Below are 22,785 nucleotides of genomic sequence, written 5' to 3'. Positions count from 1 at the left end.
CTGAGGAAAGGGCTGCGTGCAGTGGCTCACGTCTGTAATCACAGCACTTTGGGAGATCAAGGCAGGTGGATTGCTTGAGTCCAGAAGTTCAAGACCAGCCTGGCTAACAGGGAAAAACCCTATCTCTACTAAAAATACAAAAATTAGCTGGGCGTGGTGATGCGTGTCTGTAATCCTAGCTACTCAGGAGGCTGAGGTGAGAGGATCACTTGAGCCCTGGAAATCAAGGCTGCAATGAGCCATGACGGCACTACTGTACTCTAGCCTGGGCGACACGGCAAGACCCTGTTTCGAAAAGAAAATAATAAATAAATTAAAAAGTCTGAGGAATGACATGTGTTCCTGCCACATTCTTTCATTGCATGAAATGCCTTCCCCTCTACTCCATCCTTCCAGACACAGTTCCTTCCTATTTTCTCCACAAAACTGATTTTCTCTCCTTCTTTCTAAGAGAGTTCTGGAATTTTAGAGCTGAATATTGTTGAGTAGTTGACATGACTCAGAAACTGCCTGAATATGGCCAGGCACAGTGTCTCACGCCTGTAATCCCAGAACTTTGGGAGGTTGAACTGGGCAGATCACCTGAGTTCAGGAGTTTAAGACCAGCCTGCCCAACATGGTGAAACCCCGTCTCTACTAGAAATACAAAAATTAGCCGGGTGTGGTGGCAGGCGCCTGTAATCCCAGCTACTTGGGAGGCTGAGGCAGGAGAATTACTTGAATCTGGGAGGTGGAGGTTGCAGTGAGCTGAGATTGAGCCACTGCACTCCAGCCTGGGCGACAGAGTGAGACTCTGTCTCAAAACAAAACTACCTGAATATGGAGACCATGTCTTAGTCAACTTTCTTTTCTTCTTTTTTTTTTTTGAGACAGAATCTCACTCTGTTGCCCAGGCTGGAGTACAGTGGCGCAATCTCAGCTCACCACAACCTCTGCCCCCCGGGTTAAAGCGATTCTCCTGCCTCAGCCTCCTGATTAGATGAGATTACAGGCACCTGCCACCATGCCTACCTAATTTTTGTATTTTTAGTAGAGACGAGGTTTCACCATGTTGGCCAGGCTGGTCTTGAACTCCTCACCTCAGGTGATCCACCCACTCACTTCCCAAAGTGCTGGGATTACAGGTGTGAGTCGCCTCGGCCAGCTGTCTTAGTCAACTTTTTATCCCATCCACCCCATCTACCCAACACTCGTGAGGATTCAGGACCATGTTTTAAAACTTTTCCTCTGCCGGGCGCGGTGGCTCAAGCCTGTAATCCCAGCACTTTGGGAGGCCGAGGCGGGTGGATCACGAGGTCAAGAGATCGAGACCATCCTGGTCAACATGGTGAAACCCCGTCTCTACTAAAAATACAAAAAAATTAGCTGGGCATGGTGGCACGTGCCTGTAATCCCAGCTACTCAGGAGGCTGAGGCAGGAGAATCGCCTGAACCCAGGAGGCGGAGGTTGCGGTGAGCCGAGATCGCGCCATTGCACTCTAGCCTAGGTAACAAGAGCGAAACTCCGTCTCAAAAAAAAAAAAAAAAAAAAAGACAGGAAAACTTTTCCTCTGACTGCACGAGTGGTACAGTCATTAATAACCTGTGCTAATATAAAGCTGTGTGACCCATGAGGCATTATACAGATGTGGGAGCTTTCACAGCTGTATTCTCTTTGGAGCCTCACAGAATTCTTATAAAATAGGTACTATTATAAGGGAAATAAACTCAGAACTAAAGTGACATATCCAAGGTAACATTCACGAAAAGAAATGGCAGTGCCAAAGATTGAACCTACATCCAGGGAACCCACCTGGGATGCTCTACCACCCTCCATGAAGATTGAATATTCATATACATCCAGGAGGACTGCTAACTCTTGGAGGCAGTTGAGTATCACTTCTGGGAATCCTTCTTAGTTTCAATTATTTATTCAAAAATGTTTATTGGGCACCTACTATGTGCTAATTATGGCACTTAAGTGTTGGAGGTGCAGCAATGAAGAAGGCAGAGAAGATGCTTACCCTCATTCTAGTTCAGGGAGTCATCAAACAAGGACACAAATATATAAACACTATTAGTGATAGATGTTATAAACAAAATATAAGGCCGGGAGTTGTGGCTTATGCCTGTAATCCCAGCACTCCGGGAGGCCGAGGCGGATGGATCACAAAGTCAGGATATTAAGACAATCCTGGCCAACATGGTGAAACCCTGTCTCTACTAAAATACAAAAAATTAGCCGCATGTGGTGGCACACACCTGTAGTCCCAGCTACTGGGGAGGCTGAGACAGGAGAATCGCTTGAACCTGGGAGGCGGAGGTTGCAGTGAACCAAGATCGCGCCACTGCACTCGAGCCTGGGCGACAGAGCGAGATTCTGTCCCAGAAAAGGAAAACAAAAAAACAACAAAAAAACAAACAAACAACAACAAAAAAAAAAACAGAGAGAGAGAGTAACATTAGAATAAGTGTGAAGTGTGTCCTTTTTTGGTGGCACTACTTCAGACAGGGTGGTCAGAGAAATCCTCTCAGAAAAGTAACATTTGACACAGAGCTTGGTCTTCGGTAGCCGCTTAACGAAAACCATTTTCCCACAAACTTAGTTCTGGAAACGACAAAGAAAGGAAAAAGTGTACTACTTAGTCTGCACAGGCGCCGCTCCCAGGCGTCCAACTTTCGTTGCCAGACTGTGACTGGAAAGTGGACAGTTCCCGGCCTATCCACGCCGCCACCATTAGAGGGCGCCGCGGGTCCTCCCAGCCCCCAGGAGGCGCCATGGCCCCAGGCACTGCCAAACTGACATCTGGTACCTAACAGTCGAGGCCCCGACGCCCCGCGTCCAGGAAGAGGGCAAGGGCGGCGCTGGGACGCCATGAGGCCCTAGGGAATCGCGGAGGGTCACTGGGCCCTCAAGGAGAGGGCGTCCTCAGCATTGCAAACCCACACCAGTGGTATAAGAACTCGCTCCCTCGGGGACAGCCTGTTTCCGGCGCCTTTAAACCAGGAAGTACTGCTGTGTCCAATCCTGGCCCTCCTTTAGCACTTAGTCTTTGAGTCCTTCCTCTCCTGGCTTGTGTTGGAGCCAAGGAGACTAAGGCTACCAATCAGCGCTGAGAAAAGGCGCATGCGTCTTCGAACGAACGCGACATACGGTTAACTTTGACCCGAAAGCAACCTCCCCTCTCCCCCTTCCCTCGCTGTCAAGATGGCGCTCTCCAGGGTGTGCTGGGCTCGGGCTGCTGTGTGGGGTTCAGCAGTCACCCCTGGACATTTTGTCACCCGGAGGCTGCAACTTGGTCGCTCTGGCCTGGCTTGGGGGGGCCCTCGGTGAGGGACCTGTAGCGAGAAAAGCATTTTTGACGTCCAGGCTCTCAGTGTCTGAACCTTGCTTGCATCCTGTCTCTTAATTCTCAGAGTTCCACGCCTTGGCCCTGAAATTTTTATTCTTCTGCTCAGGATTCAAACTCCGATCCTCACTAGTGATCTGGCTTCCTGGCCCTCTCTACTGTCAGTGCCCCATATTGTCTGGTCTCCCCGCGTGTCCTGAGCTCATCTTTCAGCCTCACTTTTTCGGCTCAGGTTTTGCCTCTATCTCGATTCCACCTCTCTCTGACTTAGCCTGCAGTTCAAATTGTCCCACAAGCATTGCGCTGTCTCCAGAGTCATACCCTGAGTTCCTTTCCTGCCTGGCCTTTGCTTGATCTTTGTTTCTCAGTCTGATTGCCTATCTCTTCTTGACCCCAAGATCTTCCTTGGATTTCAGAAGTGTCAAGCCTTGGCGTACATTCTCCGAGACTCCTGCTGTACATTAGGGACTAAAGGCGTGAGGGAGCTTCTAGAACTGGTTCCCAGATAGTCTCTTTGATCTTCCTTGTAGGTCTTCAAAGCTTCACCTTTCTCCAAAGGCAGATGTGAAGAACTTGATATCTTATGTGGTGACCAAGACAAAAGCGATTAATGGGAAATACCATCGTTTCTTGGGTCGTCATTTCCCCCGCTTCTATGTCCTGTACACAATCTTCACGAAAGGTAAAAACGAAACCATAATAGAAATTCCTGAATCAGCTCTTGGGCAGGATCAGAGAGTTCGCATAAATAAGATCATTTGCAGTTTCTGCTATGGGGATGTGAGCCGAGATATCTTATATTTCATAAATGCTTGTGCCTTAAACTAATTCTTATAAATTAGCGCTTCTTGAGAATGTTTCTATAAAGATGTTACGAGAAACAACTTATGACAGCAGCATGATGGGGGGAGAATATAGGTATGTTCTCATACTTTTCTTAACCACACACCTGGCTATAGTAGAAATTTTTTTGTCCAGCACAGAGCAGGAATCTATGGCTGTACAGACCTGTCCTGTGATTGATTTTCTGTGACCCATAGGAAAATGAGGTCTAACCCTTGTTACGAATCTATATTAGGTAGCATGTTGTAGTGGAAATAGCACTGCATAATACTTGGTTTCTAAATGTTTTGTTTCAAATCAGAGATCCTTAGTTACTAGGAGATGATATGTCTAGTACCAGGTGTCTACTCTGGAGCCAGATTGTCTGAATCAAATCCCAGCTCATCACTGTGTGATTGGACTAATTAATTAACTTCTCTGTTCCTTGGTTTTCTTATCTGTAAAATGGGAGTTAAAGAACCTACCTATTTACCACATGGTTGTGAAGATAAAAAACTCAACACATGTAAAGTACATGGAACAGGTCCTGATCCCTAGTAAGTGCCAAATAAATGTTAGTTATTGTTATCTAAATGTTAGATAACAATATTGTAGATTGGTACAAAAGTAATTGGGGCTTTTGTCTTTCAATGGCAAAAACCGAAATTGCTTTTGCACCAACCTATAATATGCTCTATGCTTTTATCATAACACTGTACTTCACTGTCAACTCTGAACATTATCATAATTATTACTAGCTTCATGGACTTGAGAAATTACTTATCCTTAATCTGTAAAGTGGAGATAAAATTGGCTGCTTTTTCTGTTCCCATGTAGATAAATAGAATCAAATGAAAGAAAGAGATGAAAGCATTTGTGTTTGTTTTTAAACCTTTTATTATGGAAATTTTTAAACATACACAAATGTAGAGAGAACAGTGTAACAAAGTTCCATGTATTCACCTCACTTCATTATCATAACTCATGGCTGCCAATCTTCATTTATATACTTGCCTTATGTATTATTTTGAAGACAATTGAGACATCATGTAATGACATGTAGATCATTGATAAATATGTAAGCCTTCAAAATAGATGCAAGAATTTTCATAGAATGAAGATTTAAAATATAATCATAGAAATATATTGAATTAGATTACTTTAAAAAGTGTTCCTGGCTGGGCGCGGTGGCTTACGCCTGTAATCCCAGCACTTTGGGAGGCCGAGACGGGTGGATCACAAGGTTAAGAGACTGAGCCCATCCTGGCAACATGGTGAAACCCTGTCTCTACTAAAAATACAAAAATTAGCTGGGCGTGGTGGTGTGCGCCTGTAGTCCCAGCTACTCAGGAGGCTGAGGCAGGAGAATTGCTTGAACCTGGGAGATGGAGGTTGCAGTGAGCCGAGATTGCGCCACTATACTCCAGCCTGGTGCCTGGCGACAGAGCAAGACTCTGTCTCAGAAAAATAAAATAAAATAAAAAATGTTCCTGGCTGAGCACGGTGGCTCATGCCTGTAATCCCAGCACTTTGGGAGGCTGAGTTGGGTGGATCATGAGGTCAGGAATTCGAGATCAGCCTGGCCATCGTGGTGAAACTCCATCTGTACTAAAAATATAAAAATTAGCTGGGTGTGGTGGCAGACACCTGTAGTCCCAGCTACTCAGGAGGCTGAGGCAGGAGAATCGGTTGAACCTGGGAGGCAGAGGTTGTGGTGAGCCGAGATAGCACCACTGCACTCCAGCCTGAGCGACAGAGCAAGACTCCATCTCAAAAAAAAAAAAAAAAAGTGTTTCAGGTTGGGCGCAGGGGCTCATGCCTGTAATTCTAGCACTTTGGGAGGCTAAGGCAGGTGGATCGCTTGAGGTCAGGAGTTTGAGACCAGCCTGATCACATGGTGAAACCCCACCTCTACTAACAATAAAAAATTAGCCAGGCTTGATGGCACCTGCCTGTAATCCCAGCTTCTTGGGAGGCTGAGGCAGAAGAATTGCATAAACCTGGGAGGTGGAGGTTGCAGTGAGGCAAAATCACACCACTGCACTCCAGCCTGGGCAACAGAGTGAGATTTCATCTCAAAAAAAAAAAAACAAAAAAAGTTCCAGAAAGGAGATAACTAATATCTGGCCGGGGAATACAAAGGGTTAATTTAGCAAGACTTTCTGAGGTTAGGGAGCTTGGTTTTTAAAAAGGATTGATGAGGCCGGGCACGGTGGCGCACGCCTGTAATCCCAGCACTTTGGGAGGCCGAGGCGGGTGGATCACGAGGTCAAGAGATCGAGACCATCCTGGTCAACATGGTGAAACCCCGTCTCTACTAAAAAATACAAAAATTCAGCTGGGCATGGTGGCGTGTGCCTGTAATCCCAGCTACTCAGGAGGCTGAGGCAGGAGAATTGCCTGAACCCAGGATGCGGAGGTTGCAGTGAGCCGAGATCGGGCCATTGCACTCCAGCCTGGGTAACAAGAGTGAGACTGTGTCTCAAAATAAATAAATAAATAAATAAATAAACAAAAAAATAAAAAGGATTGAGCAATGAAACTGAAGAGGGAGACCATTCTATAGCAGATTACGGAAGCCCAATTTAGCTAGAAGAGAGGCGATGTGCTAGGGGAAAAAGGTTTGAAAAGAGATTTGGGTTAATCTCAAGAGTTTCAAGTTACCTAGTTTCTATTGTTGAGGAGGGGCAAGAGTGTTTGCATGTGATTGAACATGGAGTAGGAAGCTGTGGTTAAGATTCAAACTGGGATAACATCACACTCTGTCCTCTACTTTAATGAGGCAGGATTTCGGATGTTATGGGCTGATGCCAAAAAGGCTAGAAGAATAAAGACAAACATGTGGAATCACAATATAGAGTTTCATCAACTTCCGTACCGGGAGATGGAGCATTTGAGACAGGTATGGGCCAGGGGCAGATATCCAGAAGCTCATGGTGAGGTAATTACATTTAATCAAGATCTCAAGGTTTTTTCTTTCCTTTGTTCATGATTGATCAAACTTTTGCCCTTTGCCATGAGAACCAAATATTGAACTGAATGAGGCATCAGATTATTTGTAAGAATTGGGTTCATCCAGAGTTGTAACCTTCCACAGCAAGAGCGCCATAGAATTTCTGGCATACTTGATGAACAAAAGTTGTGAACACTAAAATCCAGTTAGTTTTTGAACATATGAAAGTCTGCAAGAGCGGGTGGGCAAGGTGACTCACGCCTATAATCTCAGCGCTTTGGAAGGCCGAGGTGGGTGGATCACCTGAGGTCAGGAATTTGAGACCAGCCTGGCCGACATGTTGAAACCCCGTCTCTACTAAAAATACAAAAATTAGCTGAGTGTGGTGGCAGGTGCCTGTAATCCCAGTGACTCGGGAGGATGAGGCAGGAGAATTGCCTGAACCTAGGAGGTGGAGGTTGCAGTGAGCAAAGATTGTGCCATTTCACTCCAGCCTGGGCAACAAGAGCAAAACTCCATCTCAAAAAAAAAAAAAAAAGTCTGCAAGGATTCAAAGGGCATCACAAAAATAGTATTAGGTGGTAACTTGATGGCTAGTTTTGAAGCTGAGAGTAAGAATCTAGGACCCATTCTGCAGATCAGGAAGAGTTCGCTGAAAGATTTGCTATAATGTCAGGGTCTGTACTGACCATTATTTGGGATACAGAAGTAACCAAATCAGAGGTTTTGTCCTCAAGGAACTAACCATTCAGAAGTAGTTAGAAATAATCTTCGGGACCACGTGCAGTGGCTCATGATTATAATCCCAGCGCTTTGAGAGGCGAGGTGGGCAGATCACATGAGCTCAGGAGACTGATACCAGCTTGTTCAACATGGCAAAACTCCATCTCTACTAAAAATACAAAAATTAGCCTGGTGTGGTGGTGCCAGCCTGTAATCCCAGCTACCTGGGTGGCTGAGGCAGGAGGATCACTTGAACCCAGGAGGCGGAGGTTGCAGTGAGCCAGGATCACACCACTGCACTCCAGCCTGGTGACAGAACAAGACTCTGTCTCAAAAAATAAAAAAGAAATAAATTTGGTCCTTGTTCTGGGCTGTAATGGAAGTTTACTGTACGGTGGGTGGAGGGATTGTCTATTGTATTAATAACTTATTTGGGTTAAAACTGCATCTGTGTTTATTTCTGCTTAGTTCCGCCAAGACGTCACCAAGTGTCTTTTCCTAGGTATAATTTCCATTCCACCTTTTGCCAACTACCTGGTCTTCCTACTAATGTGAGTACAGACTTCTATCTTCCCAACATCTTGAAGATGTATCAATTTTTAAAAATTAAGAATTATTTTAAGCAGAACTTTTCATTTCAGAAGTTATCAAACTTCTCCTCCAGTCTTCTCATTATCCCAAGGTTCTTAAAAGCCACTCAGGAAGACCTTGGTTACTGGGACACATCTCAGCTAGAGGTGCAGGTGGCCTAGACTCTCCCTATCTCTTAGCTGCCCTGAGTGATGTGAAATAAGATAATGACCTTCTCCATTATCCATAGAGGCAGCAACTCACTCCCCAAGAGAGAGCAATTTTGGACTAATTTCCATGGAAAAAAAGTGTACTTCATATTCTGATAACATGTTCTTATTACTTCATAACCAAGAATGACATTTCTAAACTGTGATCTTGCATGTCATTAATTATCTATTGCTGTATAACAAATAACCTCAAAACTTAATAGCATAAAACAGTAGTATAAATCATTTGCATGATTTTGTAGGTCAAGAATTTGGGCAATGCTAAGTGGGCGATTGACTTCTCTCTTCCATGTAATGTTGACAGAAGTTCTTTAGTGATATTTAGCTGCTGAATGGACTAGTCTGGAAGGTCCAAAGTCACTCTTAGGTCTGGTGCCCTGGCAGGGATGGCTACACGGCTAGAACTATGAACCAGAGTGCCCACAAGTGGCTTCTTCAGTATGGCAGCCTCAGGATAGTGGGACTTCTTACATGGCAGCTCAGGGCTCCAAGAGTGAGGGTTCTAGTGCATAAGAATCTACGTGACTCTATAACCTTGTCTTGAAGGTCACATGGACTCACTGCTGCTCTGTTCTGTTGACTGAATCAGTCACCTAGATTGAAAAAAAGGGAGGATGTAGACATCATCCCTCCATAAGAGGAGTGCCAGAGAATTTGTGGTCATGTTTTAAAACAACCAAACATGGAAATAAATGAATTAAAAAACAAATTGCGGCTGGACGTGGTGGCTCACGCCTGTAATCCCAGCACTTTGGGAGGCCAAGGTCAGGAGATCGAGACCAGCCTGGCTAACATGATGAAACCTTATCTCTACCAAAAATACAAAAAATTAGCCAGGTGTGGTGGCACCCGCCTGTAATCCCAGCTACTCTGGAGGCTGAGGCAGTAGAATTGCTTCAACCCAAGAGGTGGAGGTTGCAGTGAACTGAGATCACGCCACTGCACTCCAGCCTGGGTGACAGAGCAAGACTCCGTCTCAAAAACAGACAAACAAATTGATTGCCTTTTATATACTGTGTATACGTAAGGACTGTACTATAGTTAGATTGTCAGCATCACATATAGTGTCCAGGTCAGGCTGCCGCTCTGTCCAAAGCATGTTCTTCATATGCTTTAGTTCAAAAGGAGTCATTATATCTGATTGCTGCATGCCAGGCCATTCTACTCGTCCTTTCTTTCACATCGCATTTCAGTAATGTTGCTTGAAATTGTGCTTCAATGTGTCTTACAAACTTTGGTCTGAGAGTCACTTAAGAAAAAGGGCTGACTGTGGTGGCTCTTACTAGTAATCCTAGAACTTTGGGAGACTGAGGCAGGAAAATTGCTTGAGGCCAGAAGTTTGAGACCACCCTGGGCAATATAGCCAGACCTTGTCTCTGCAAAAAAAATTTTAAACCTAGCTGGGTATGGTGGCCTGTGCCTGTAGTCCCAGCTACTCAGTAGGCTGTGGTGGGAGGATTGCTTGAGCCTAGGAGGTTGAGGCTGCAGTGAGCTGTGATCATGCCACTGCACTCCAGTCTGGGTGACACAGGGGACCCTGTCTCTTGAAAAAAAAATTAAAAAAGAAAAAGAATACTGAGGTAGGAAATGGTATCTTATCTCTTCTTCCTAGTGTTCATGTCTACCAAATGCTTTCTTTGGTCTCCTCTGAAAGGAGCCAGTTTCAGCAAGTGAGTGTGTGATTCTTTCTCCTTTCAGGTACCTGTTTCCCAGGCAACTACTGATCAGGCATTTCTGGACCCCAAAACAGCAAACTGATTTCTTAGATATCTATCATGCTTTCCGGAAGCAGTCCCACCCAGAAATCATTAGTTATTTAGAAAAGGTCATCCCTCTCATTTCTGATACAGGACTCCGGTGGCATCTGACAGATCTGTGCACCAAGGTATTCCTGCAGTTCACCCTTCCTACAAACGTGGATCTTGTTAGATCAGTGTGCACTAAAACTAGGTAAGAGGGGTAGTCAGGACTTTCCTAACATCTACCAATCTCTTACCTCTTCCAAGATACAGCATGGTTTCCACCCAGCAATACGTGATATCTTGGCTCTGAGAGAGTGTTTCTCTAACCATCCTCTGGGCATGAACCAACTCCAGGCTTTTCACGTGGTGAGCACTTTGAGGCCTTGTCTTTTCCATAGCCTCACCATGTTTCAGATCTTTGCTTGAGCTCATTCTATTTGCCTTTCCCCTCCTATGTGGTTGTGTTACAGAAAGCCTTGAGCCGAGCCATGCTTCTCACACCTTACCTGCCGCCTCCCTTGTTAAGACATCGTTTGAAGACTCATACAACTGTGATTCACCAACTGGACCAGGCTTTGGCAAAGCTGGGGATTGGCCAGCTGACTGCTGAGGAAGTAAAATCGGTAAGAGCTTGACATCAACCCTTAACCCTTGGTGTACTTCTGAGCCTACAGCAGGCTGGAGATTTACAGGGGATCCTTGTCTTGCTTTTTTTTTGAGTTTGAATTTGAGTTTGAGATGGAGTTTCACTCTTGCCCTTGCCCTGGCTGGAGTGCAGTGGCACGATCTCAGCTTACTGTAACCTCCGCCTCCCTGGTTCAGGTGATTCTTCTGCCTTAGCCTCCGAGTAGCTGGGACTACAGGCACATGCCACCATGCCCAGCTAATTTTTGTATTTTTAATAGAGATGGGGTTTCACCATATTGGCCAGGCTGGTCTCAAACTCCTGGCCTCAAGTGATCCACCCACCTTGGCCTTCCAAAGTGCTGAGAGTACAGGTGTGAGCTGCTGCACCCAGCCTATTTATTTTTTAGTAGAGATGGGGTCTCACTATATTGACCAAGCTGGTCTCGAACTCTTGGCCTCAAGTGACCCTCCCATCTCAGCCTCCCAATGTGCTGGGATTATAGGTGTGAACCACTGCTCCTGGCCTTTTTAAAAATTATTTTTTAATTAGCCAGGAGCAGCAGCACATGCCTGTAATCCTAGCTACTTGGGAGGTTGAGACACAAGAATTGCATGAACCCAGGCTGTGGATTGCAGTGAGCAAAGGTTGTACTACTGCACTTCAACCTGGGTGATAGAGTGAGACTGTCTAAAAAAAAAAATAATAATAAAATAAATAAATAAATAAATAAATAAAATTTATTTTTGTAGACAGGGTCTGAGTGTTGCCCAGGCTGGTCTTGAACTCCTGGGCTCAGGCGAGCCTCCCACCTCGGCCTTTCAAAGTGTTGGGATTGCAGGCATGAGCCACTGTGCCCAGTTTCTTGCCTCATTTCTATGTCTTTTTTCTCAATGAACTTAACTAGGGGGAAGGAATTGCCCACAGTAATTTTGGTTTGCATTTCTTTTCTTCGGGCACTTCAGAAAGCAAGGATACTGCGGTTTAGACCTACTGTTTTAGATTAGATAGAACTCTTTGCTTGTCATCTTGTCCATCACTGGTTTTCAAATTGCCATGAGGAAAGGCTTCATGTGGGGATGAGATTGTAATTTATTTAAAGGAGATTTAGGATTGTTTGTCGATTTCCATTTCCATGGCAACTCACTCAATGATTATTAAGGACCATTTCTCTTCTGAGTGGTATAGGCTTGTTATCTCCGTGGCCTGAATTCTACCCATATTGGTGAAGACAGGTGTCGAACTTGGCTGGGAGAATGGCTGCAGATTTCCTGCAGCCTGAAAGGTAAAACACTTTTCTGTGGTTATACCACTAAAATCCAAGTCACTTTTATATTTTATTCTGAGGTCATTTTGAAGTTAATTATTGAGTATTATGAGACCCTTATCTATCTATCTATCTATCTATCTATCTATCTATCTATCTATCTATGTCTAATTGAAAGGGCACAAACTCACATGCCTATCATGCCTGGGCAGGTAATGAAGTAGGCTGTAGGACAAGAGGGAGTAGTGGGGACTGTGGGAACATAAGAGTGAATGCATGCTCGTGTGAATCAATTTTCCAACCTTGGCACTTTCTTATGGGGGGCTGTCCTGTGCTTTATAGGTACTTATTATAGCAGTTTCACTAGCCTCTGCCCACTAGATGCCAATAGCACCCCTTCACCTGCAGCTGTCACAACCAAAATGTCTCCAGACATTGCCAAATGTCCTGGGGGTGGGGAGGAGAGAGGCAGGATTGTCTCTGTTCAGAAGTATTGGTCTAAAGGCATTCAAACTCAAAACAAAAACAGTCTGGTGACCAAACAAAAAGTATCTGAGGGTATTAGGTTTGTTGGTTCCTGTTTAGCCTAGGTCTTGATGTTTTCTGGGTCTTTGGATGTTAGGGTAGGCCTACTAATCTTGAAGCTGAGAAGTGTCCCCAGAGCACCAAATTCTACCAGAAGACTCCAAGGCGACCAGAGCTTAGTACCATTACCATCTCTGAATTTTCTACTGTAGTCACATGAGAAATAGAGGTTGAGTCAACAGGAATATATAGTAGAAGGAAAGGAAGGCATGCTTACAGGGGCTGAAACAAAGAAGGGGAACTTCAAGAATAACAGCTTCTTAATACCACCCCTCCCTGCACTTGGCTTCCTGCCTGCAGGCTAAAGCCATATATAACAAGGCAGTTATAAGGCAGAGTGTTCCCAAGCCAAATCACTAACACTGTGGTGTTTTCAGAAGCTGAGCTGTCTCTCTTGCTGCACAACGTGGTCCTGCTCTCCACCAACTACCTTGGGACAAGGCGCTGAGTGAACCATGGAGTGGATGGCGTTGTCTTGCAGTCACATAGTGTAGCAGTGCGGGACCAAACAGCACTTGCTAGTGAAGTCTGTGTGCATTGTTAAGTGTGTGGGACGTAGAGAGGAGCAGGTGCCTTGGGCTTCACAGCATGGCACATATGTGGGAACTGCAGACATTCCGCTTATGGCGAGAACTGAAACAAACCCTCTTGTCAAGCGTGGCCCATAGAAGGCGTCATCCCGTCCCCCTCATAATTACTAATAGCTGGAACTGGCAGCAGCCTCTGCTGGGCTTTTACTGTGGTGTGTTCAGTTCATATCCTAGGAAGTCAGCTTTCGCCCCAGGTGGGAATCCTTATTTGGCTTAGGGCTGATCCACTTCCCTGTTACTTCCATCTGTGGGTTTTTGTTGTTGCTGTTAAAGAATCTGTGCCTAGCCAGAACTCTTCTTTGGCTAGAGCACTCGTGTCCATGCTTGTACTTCAGTGTTTCCCTCCATCCTTTCTGATATGACCAAAAATCAAGTTGTTTTCTTTGTCTGCCTCACTGGCATGGGCTAATCACTTCCTTTTCAAACCCTTTCAACACCTTTTTATTTTTTTGAGACAGAGTCTTGCTGTATCGCCCAGGCTAAAGTGCAATGGCACAATCTCAATTCACTGCAACCTCTGCCTCCTGGGTTTTAAGCAGTTCTCTCTGCCTCAGCCTCCTGAGTATTTGGGATTACAGGCACCCACCACCACGCCTGGCCAATTTTTGTAATTTTAATAGAGATGGCTTTTTGCCATGTTGGCCAGTGTGGTCTTGAACTCCTGACCTCAGGTGATCCACCTGCCTCAGCCTCAAAAAGTTCTGGGATTACAGGTGTGAGGCACCATGGCTGGCTGACTTTTTTTTTGATGAGTAACTTGCAGGAATATTCTATTGGAAAAGATAACAGGAAGTACAAGCGCTTCCTGACCCCTTTCCAATGTTTCAAGCCTTCACTCTCCATTGTCTTTTCTGGGCTGTATTACAGCCCCTGTAATCAACAATTTGCTGCCTCCACTGTGATACAGCAATCCAACTGTAACTGACAGTGGCTGCCTTCTTTGGGCCATGAATCAAACCTGTAATGTACTACTGCCCAGCCTGAGGAGATCAGGAGAGGTGTGCATCAAGTTAGTAAGTTAGGTTTAGCTTTTGTGTGTGCATCAGTGGCTTATAGTTCTGTAATAACTTATTGTAAATGCATGAAGCACTGTTTTTAAACCCAAGTAAAGACTGCTTGAAACCTGTCGATGGAAATGACGTATGCATACTCTAATCACTTTGCTGAGTCTCCTTTTACATGACTGACATAACCTAACAAATGGGGATTTAATTGGTTGGAATATAACCTTCTGATGGAAATTTTGCAGGAACTGATTTGAAGTTGATCTTCTTGCTGGACACTTTAAGGTGATAAGAAGGAAAAAAGAATTTCCTAAAATTAATGGAATGAGAAAATGGGAGCCCAGAGTAGGGATAGGGCAAAGCTCCAACAACACAGGAGCAAGACCTGCTTCAGCTGAACAGGTACACAAGGGCAGATGAAGTGAGTCCACCTCTTGGTGCTCCAAAGAGAATATTCTATTTTTCCATCACAAAATGTTTCTATTGTTAACATTAATTCCTAACTGACCTAATTAGTTTTATAACGAAGCTGGAGAAGCATCCTTTTTCTAACAAGTAACTGAATTGTGGCCTGCCAAGACAGAGTAACACACCATTCTTTTGATTATTTCTTTAATATTACATTTAAATATTCTCTTTAAATACAGCATTATCACAATGTAAATAACCTAAAGGGGAAAAAAATTTTTTTCAGAGAACCAGACAAGCTTTGGATTCACATTGAAACTACTACCTGTGTACAGTATGTGAGAAAGGAGATTGGAAAATAATAAGCGTTGTGATAAGAGTCATTTCTTTTATCTAGACCTAGACTGGGACTGAAGCTATCTGCTTCTATGACCAGAGGCCTAGCTTTCCTAGCAACCATGAGCTAGAATTCTGTCAAACTCAGGTAGCACCAGAAGTGAGATGGACTAGGTTGTAGAAGCCTTTTGCTTGACAAGACAGTTAATGCTAAATGTTAATATTTAGCACTCAAAAGTTTGGGATCAGTGTGAGTCACAACTGTAGAGTTAATGAAGGGATGGACTTAGATGAAGAAACTACAGGTTTTCAGAAACATCAAACATGTTGTGGGTTGGCAATGAGCTTAATAATTACAGATTCATAGTCCTGGTTTGATCCGAAAAGCTAATGTGTTCCTCATTGTGCCGCTGGAATCTACTTCCTAAACCGGAGCCTTCCTGCAGAGGCAATGTGCAGACCTTACCCTCCCCTTCCGACACAATCTTTACAATCTTTGAAAAAGATTATTTTCTCCATAAAGCCAAATTTCCAATTAAGCTTCGTTTGAGGGTACCAGTCTAATGTTGGGGAGTATAGCTCAATTCTGGAGAGCTTCTAGATCTAAGGTACTGAAGACTCTCAACTCTGTTTCACGAGACTAGGGGATGGGGAGAGATAAGGACCTATGTACTTATGTCCCCTCCAAACATAAAACCAAGCAAAAACTGGAATGAATAGGAAAGGCAGAATTAACTAAAAGATGTATGTGTATTAAATACAAATCCTTTCAGGCTCAGAGTTTAGAGACTTTGGGGGTGAAATGCTGCTGCGACATACATGATGGTTTCTGTAGGACACCAGGGCCTCCTTAATAAATCCCACCAGAAAAGGCTTTATGAGCAAGGTAAGTCGGAGTAGTGTCTCCCCCCAACAACACATAGTTTTTCACTGTTTTCTTTTGTGGTAATAAACCATACCAGAAGTGAAGTATGGGGTAAAGGATGCTTGAGAGGAACAGTTGTGCTCCTTACTCCCTCCATTTTAGAGCAGAGACAGAGATCACTTTGCTAATAAAAGGAATCAGTGGTATTCAGTGGGGGAGATCTTAGAACATAGGATGAATAGGAACAGTATTCCCCTGACAGAGGTAAGAACTGAATCAAACTGAATGAGTTCCATTCTATACACTTCAAAGGTTATAATTAGAACTTGAAGCCTTTAGAATCTAGGAGTTGCATGTGGCATTTAAGAACTGGTTTGGCTTCAAATTTTTACATATCATCAAGATGGAGGGGTCCAATAAACATTTGCAATTTTTTTTTTTTTTTAAAGACAGGGTTTCACCATGTTGGTCAGGCTGGTCTTGAACTCCCGACCTCAGGTGATCCGCCTGCCTTGGCCTCCAAAGTGCTTGGATTACAGGCGTGAGCCACCAGGCCTGGCCTACATTTGCAATTCTTGGAATTGAACTGGAACAGTGTAAGAACTCTCTAACCGGCTATGTTGAAGAAGGACCATGAAGGTACAGGAAAAAAGAACAAAAACCGGTTGGTGACTTTTAAGATTGCCACATCCTACATTCCATTAAAGCTCAGATCTCACAAAGAGGGAAAAACCTGGGTGAAAAAACAAGCACAGCACAAATAAGTCATCTTTCCAGATAGCAAGCAGCCTGTTCCCGCTGCCTCCTTTGGCCACAGTTAATGTTCCACATAGGCCTCCTGTGGGATGGGTGAGCTCCAGCCTAAAGCTGCCCGACAGTGCTGGTGTCAGACATGTACAGAAGGCTCAGGCTCTTTGTACCACATCCCCAGCCAATCCAGCTTTTTTTCTCCAAAGGAAAACGGATGGAGGGAAAAAAAGACACATAGACAAGTTGAACTCTAGTACTAAAGAACATGTGGAAGAAGCAATTCAAGTTACAGACCTGGAATCCCCAGTGTGGGGAACAGGTCAGAGAACACCAAACATGTCAAATATTAACTTATTCACCAAATAGGGGATTGAAGGACACCAGGTTAAATTTTTGTAAATCCTGGAGATTTTGTACAGAAGCAGAGACCCTTCCACTCCCTCCTCCCTAGACTTGACCAGGTGACTTTCCAGTTGAAGTATTATGACATACCAAAATGGGATATCGGAATAACCACTGAGAAAAACGAGCTTGTACTCTGCTGGGGCTTGGGAGAGAAGGGGCTTTGCCATGCTCTTCAAATCTCGTGTTCTGGTCCCTATAGAAAGAAGAGCTGCTTGAGTTACCCAGCTTCTTCTGTGAGATCCTAGTTCTTTCTTCCAGTGGCCCAGAAAGCTCAGTGTTCAGCACTATGCAGCCTTCTCTGCCCAAGACTATCCCCAGGTCAAGCTGGGGCTGGTCTCCTTGGAACTGTTTCCCTTTTAAAAAATACTCAAACAATCCTTTCCCACCCATTCCCCAAAGACCCCAATAACAACATGGGAGCAGCAGCTGCTTCTACAGTTTTGTTTTGAAATGGCGTTAGATAAAATAAGGGAATAAATAGAGAATGGGTAAGAGGCAGGACCTCCAGGACCTGTCACACTGCCAGAGGGAGTTCTAAGGAAGACTCTTCAGGGGGCCGATCCTCATTCTGCTGAGAGGTCTTCGCCACCCCACAGCCCTCTTCATTGTCTGTGCGGAAGGGGAGGTTTGCGGGAGACCAGGAAGGGCGGAAGTCTTCATTTTCAGGATCCTCAGGGTTACAATCTTCGGGCAATAGCGCTTCTAGGGTGGGTGTTTTCCCCACCTCTGATTTACAGAGGGCAGCTGGGTCTGTGGAGCTACAAGCCACCAGTGAGGTAACAGGGAGAGAGAAGACATTCAGATCCTTCTCCTTTGGGAAGGAGCCTGAGCCTTCTTCTGTACCAGGCTCTCCTTTCACTCCCAAGACTGGCCTCTGCTCCACTTGATAATAGACCAGGGGCCCACTGTTCAAGTAGGATGGGCTATTCACCGTTGAGGCAGTTGGGTGGTCTGAGTTCTCGGTAAAGCATAGGACAGAGGAGCCTGGGGGCAGCTGAGCCTGGATGAGAATGGGGGCTGTAAGGCCTGGGCACAGCTCTTCGGGGACAGCCAGGGGCTCCTCCAAGATGCACACACCCAGGCTCTCGATGCTCGAGTCCAGACTGGCACTAGAGCCGCTGGAATCTTCTTCTGCCTTGAGCCGCTCCAGTTCCTCTGCACTCTGCAGGTGCATCACTGCTGTCTCATTCTCAGCAATGAACTCCTGGAAGTCCTGGGTCTCAGAGCCCTGTGCTCCAGTCAGGCTGCAACTGGCAGTGGGGGAGGGCTCCTCATCTGGGGCTGCTGGGCGGCTCACCTGTCGCTTGCTCTCCAGCTCCAGCTTCATAATGGTGTGGAGATAATGAGTCCGGACCCGGATTGGATTAAATTCAATGCGCCCAGCCATGTTCCCACAGCCATCCCGGGAGCAGCCACACGGAAAGGACATGCGATCCACCTGAGAGGGGACAAGGAGGTGGGGGGAAGATGAGACCAACAGTCCTAACTGGAGATAGGAGACATTAGCGGGCAAACAGGCAGCTGGGATTTGAGGTCTCCTTATAAAGAGAAAAGCAACAATTCAAAGCATAACATGCAGTGTGAGCTAACAGAACACTAGATGGTAGTTATCAGACCACTTGCATTTCAATTCCAGCTCAGCCATTAATTAGTGGTGTGACCTCAAGAGAATCATTTATCTCTCTAGGGCTTTGTTTCCTCTTCTAAATAAAAAGTAGATAAAAATCACATCACAGGGTCCTTCCAGTTAGAGTCCAGAGATACTTCTCTGAATGCTGATTGTTCTCACAGAGGAAATTTATGTACCTCAGAGACTTTCAGAACTTACCTGGTTCACTGAGACAACAAAAGGCTGGACCCAAGCCTGCGGCCTTCTGCAATGACAGGCATGGGAGAGTGAGTGGAAGATCTTGTGACTTCAAAGAAATACACTCTGGGGAAACTAAGCAAATGTGCCTTAGTTTGCTAAGGTGCTAGAATGCCGGTTCAAACACTGGCCAGTTGTTTAGCTACCTGCTTTATTTTCCCTGAGGGTTGACCAGTTTAGTTCTGAAGCAGTTGCCAAGATAATTAACTTACAGACCAGGGAAATCTGGAAAGGAGATGCTTTCTACCTCCTTATCACTTTCGTATTCCAAACCGGAAAACACATAAACCACAAATAAAAGGAAAAATTAAAACCACAAGTAAGCAGATAAGCATGTACAAATCACAATGTCTTTTTTTTTAAGAAATCTCCACTCCAGTTATATCACTTTTTTCCCCTTTGGAGATAGCGTCTTGCTCTGTTGCCCAGGCTGGAGTGCAGTGGTACCATCATGGCTCACTGCAGCCTAGAGCAATCCTAGGCTCAAGTGACCTTTTCACCTCAGCCTCTTGAGTAGCTAGAACTACAGGCATGCTACATCTAGCTAACTCTAAAATTTTCTGTAGAGACAGGGTCTTGCTATGTTGCCCAGGCTAGCATCAAACTCCTAGGCTCAAGCAATCCTTCCAGCCCAGCCTCCCAAACTGCTGGTTATAGGTGTGAGCTACCATGCCAGGCCCAGTTGCATCAATTCTTAGGACTGTTCTCAGGTGTGTATGTAACACAATAACTCAGTATGGGACTTTAGTCTGAAAAGCAGTGTTTAGCCAGATCTACTATATCTATTTGTTACGAATCTAAAAACAAGGAAAGGATGAGTTAAGAGAAAACCAACCACAAGGACTCAGTATTACACCCTCAGTAATCAAGTTCCAGATAAATTTCCTTCTTTGGGACGGTATTGCTATTTTCAGCTGAAAATTTCAGCTGAAATGTGTCTTAAACTGTCCCCCATCAGAAGGCCAACAAGGGGCCAGGCATGGTGGCTCACCCCTGTAACCCCAGCACTACAGGAGGCCAAGGCAGGCAGTAATCACCTGAGGTCAGGAGTTCCAGACCATCCTGGCCAACACAATGAAACCTTGTCTCTACTAAAAATGCAAAAAATTAGCCAGGCATGGTGGTGCGCACCTGCAATCCCATCTACTTGGGAGGCTAAGGTGTGAGAATTGCTTGAACTCGGGAGGCGGAGGTTGTAGTAAGCTGAGATCTCGCCACTGCACTCCAGCCTATGCAACAGAACGAGACTCCATCTTCAAAAAAAAAAGGGGGGGCGGGCCAACAAGAGATGATACTTTCTCTTTCAGGAAACTGGTTTTAAGCTCTGTTAGGCCAGGTCTGATCCTTAATTATAAAGCTCTGAAAACTATTTTGATTCTTCAAAATTGGAGTAAAGGTACTAAGTGCTCACAGATATAATCTGTAGGCCTACCTCAGTTCTCTGCTTCTTTTTTGAGATGGGGTCTTGCTCTGTTGCCCAGGCTGGAGTATAGTGCCATGATCATAGCTCACTGCAACCTATGCCTCCAGGCTCAAGTGATCCTCCTCCCATCTTAGCCTCCTAAGTAGCTGGGACTACAGGCCACCACGCCCAGCTAATTTTTGTATTTTTTGTAGAGATGGGGTTTAGCCATGTTGCCTGGACTGGTCTCGAACTCTTGGGAAGCAATCCGCCCGCCCGCGTCGGCTTCCCAAAGTGCTGGGATTATAGGTGTGAGCCATAGCACTTAGCCCTGCTTCCTTTTATCTCAAGGAATCAGTCAATATTTAGGAAACAATTACTAAATGTTAAATGTACTAACTCCTCTTCATCCCCTTGCTAACAGCTGCTTATTATCACCTCGAGAAATGAAACAAAGATAAGAGATACATCCACAGCCTAAGAATCCTGTCATGCTTGTTTTCTTTTCAAAAAAAAAATTTTTAAGAGACAGGGTCTCTGTCACCCAGGCTGGAGTGCACTGTTGTGAACTCAGCTCACTGCAGCCTTAACCTCCTGGACTCAAGAGATCCTCCTACCTTAGCCTCCTGGATAGCCAGGATTAGAGGCATGAGCCACCGTCCCTGGCCATGTGCTCTTCGCTGACTCTGTTGATGGAGGAGGGTTGTGGAACTGGGAGTGTTCACAGCCATAGGAAACCCATCCCTGAATGGGCCTGCTATGTTCAGTGGCACCCACACCTCACCCCGCTGACCCTGGTGTAGATATACTATCTCAGGCCAACTTGGACTGACCTGGCATTTAATCCCAGCCTGGCTGCAGGCACACGCTTCTGGGTCACAATACAGTCGGCAGTCACAACCACATTCTTCCCGAGACAGGCGGATGGCTCGAAGTTCTTGCTTCTCTTCAGCATCAATGCGGTGGACCCCAGAAGCCCTCAGCAGAGCCCGTCGCCGTTTGGTGGGCAAAGGCTGCAGGAAGAAGTAATCATCCACCTCCACATTTTCCACATCAATATCTTCATCTGATACATCATCCAGTGTCAGACCATCGGCCTCCACCGACTCCACCGTCCCATTCTTGGTCAGCTGCCAAGAGACAGGAAAGGTTAGCCTCATAGGTATGAGTGGCACGCACCTCCTCACAGTGACCATCCCAGCGCCTTGAACTTTCTGCAATCATGGGAATATCTGCTCTCCAAAACAATGGCAGCTACTAGCACATGTGGCTACTGAGCACTAGAAACGCAGCAACTGGAAAACTGTCATTTTTTTTGAGAAAAGAGTCTGGCAGTCGTCCAGGTGGAAGTACAGTGTGCAATCTTGGCTCACTGCAACCTCCGCCTCCTGGGTTTAAGCGATTCTCCTGCCTCCCAAGTAGCTTGGATTACAGGTGTGAACCACTACACCTGGTTAATTTTTTCTATTTTTAGTAGAGATGGGGTTTCACTGTGTTGGCCAGGCTAGCCTTGAACTCCTGGCCTCAAGTGATCCACACACCTTGGCTTCCCAAAGTGCTGGGGTCCACTGTGCCAGCCCAATTTACATAATTTTAATTGAATGACCATACGTGACTACTGGCTACTATATTTGCTAGTGCAGGTCAAAAGAATAAATCCAGAGTGGGAAGACAGGACATCTCATATAGCATCACCTTTCTGGGTCCAAGCTTCTCAAAAACCTGTCTCATCTTCCCTCCTACACGAAAATCTATTTCCACAAACATATCCTCCATTTCCAGATATGTGTCACCTAATTTTTTTTTTTTTTTTTTTTTGAGACGGAGTTTTCGCTCTTGTTACCCAGGCTGGAGTGCAATGGCGCGATCTCAGCTCACCGCAACCTCCGCCTCCTGGCTTCAGGCAATTCTCCTGCCTCAGCATCCTGAGTAGCTGGGATTACAGGCACGCGCCACCATGCCCAGCTAATTTTTGTATTTTTAGTAGAGACGGGGTTTCACTATGTTGACCAGGATGGTCTCGATCTCTTGACCTCGTGATCCACCCGCCTCGGCCTCCCAAAGTGCTGGGATTACAGGCTTGAGCCACCGCGCCCGGCCTGTGTCACCTAATTTATGCTCACTTGCCTTCTAACACAGAGAGGAAAAGGTATATGAATGACTGGATGATCCTTGGATATACAGAAAAATGTGAAACACTCTTCAGCTTGCACCCATTGAATGCAAAACTACCTTCTTGAAAAAAAAAGCGCACATTAAAGTATAGCAAAAGGCTACAGGATCTTTTTTTTTTTTTTTTTTTGAGACAGAGT

The 22,785-nt window shown here is 45.3% G+C and overlaps 2 protein-coding genes across 18 annotated transcripts in view; one reads left to right on the top strand and one right to left on the bottom strand.

The window, feature by feature from the left end:
- Nucleotides 1-3,094: 3,094 nt before the first annotated feature.
- Nucleotides 3,095-21,031, top strand: LETMD1 (LETM1 domain containing 1). Of its 13 annotated transcripts, none has more exons than XM_032284860.1 (9): nt 3,118-3,309; nt 3,860-4,011; nt 6,938-7,053; nt 8,296-8,378; nt 10,326-10,512; nt 10,634-10,735; nt 10,840-10,992; nt 12,183-12,279; nt 20,898-21,031. In XM_032284860.1, exons 1-9 carry the CDS (start codon nt 3,188-3,190, stop codon nt 20,921-20,923), a joined length of 1,038 nt encoding a protein of 345 aa, XP_032140751.1. In that variant the 5' UTR covers nt 3,118-3,187; the 3' UTR covers nt 20,924-21,031. The 13 variants fall into 13 exon arrangements, with proteins under 13 accessions (XP_032140815.1, XP_032140807.1, XP_032140788.1 ...); XM_032284855.1 differs by lacking the exon at nt 20,898-21,031 and adding an exon at nt 13,224-13,706 and having other exon boundaries at nt 3,120-3,309; XM_032284881.1 differs by lacking the exon at nt 20,898-21,031 and adding an exon at nt 13,224-13,706 and having other exon boundaries at nt 3,137-3,202; nt 6,934-7,053.
- The window catches only part of CSRNP2 (cysteine and serine rich nuclear protein 2), a 21,212-nt gene continuing 15,465 nt past the window's right edge, over nt 17,039-22,785 (bottom strand). For all 5 annotated transcript variants that reach the window (XM_032284842.1, XM_032284835.1, XM_032284810.1 and 2 more), the window contains exons 4-5: nt 21,307-21,603; nt 17,039-18,642 (exon numbers count right to left, since the gene is read on the bottom strand). In XM_032284842.1, the coding sequence (XP_032140733.1) occupies nt 17,719-18,642; nt 21,307-21,603 (1,221 nt within the window). In that variant the 3' untranslated portion in view covers nt 17,039-17,718. The remainder of the gene's footprint in view (nt 18,643-21,306; nt 21,604-22,785) is intronic.

The sequence above is a fragment of the Sapajus apella genome, unplaced genomic scaffold, assembly GCF_009761245.1.
Source record: "Sapajus apella isolate SASKATOON/1434 unplaced genomic scaffold, GSC_monkey_1.0 scaffold2, whole genome shotgun sequence".
NCBI lineage: Eukaryota > Metazoa > Chordata > Mammalia > Primates > Cebidae > Sapajus > Sapajus apella.
This window is presented reverse-complemented; position numbering and strand designations above follow the sequence as displayed.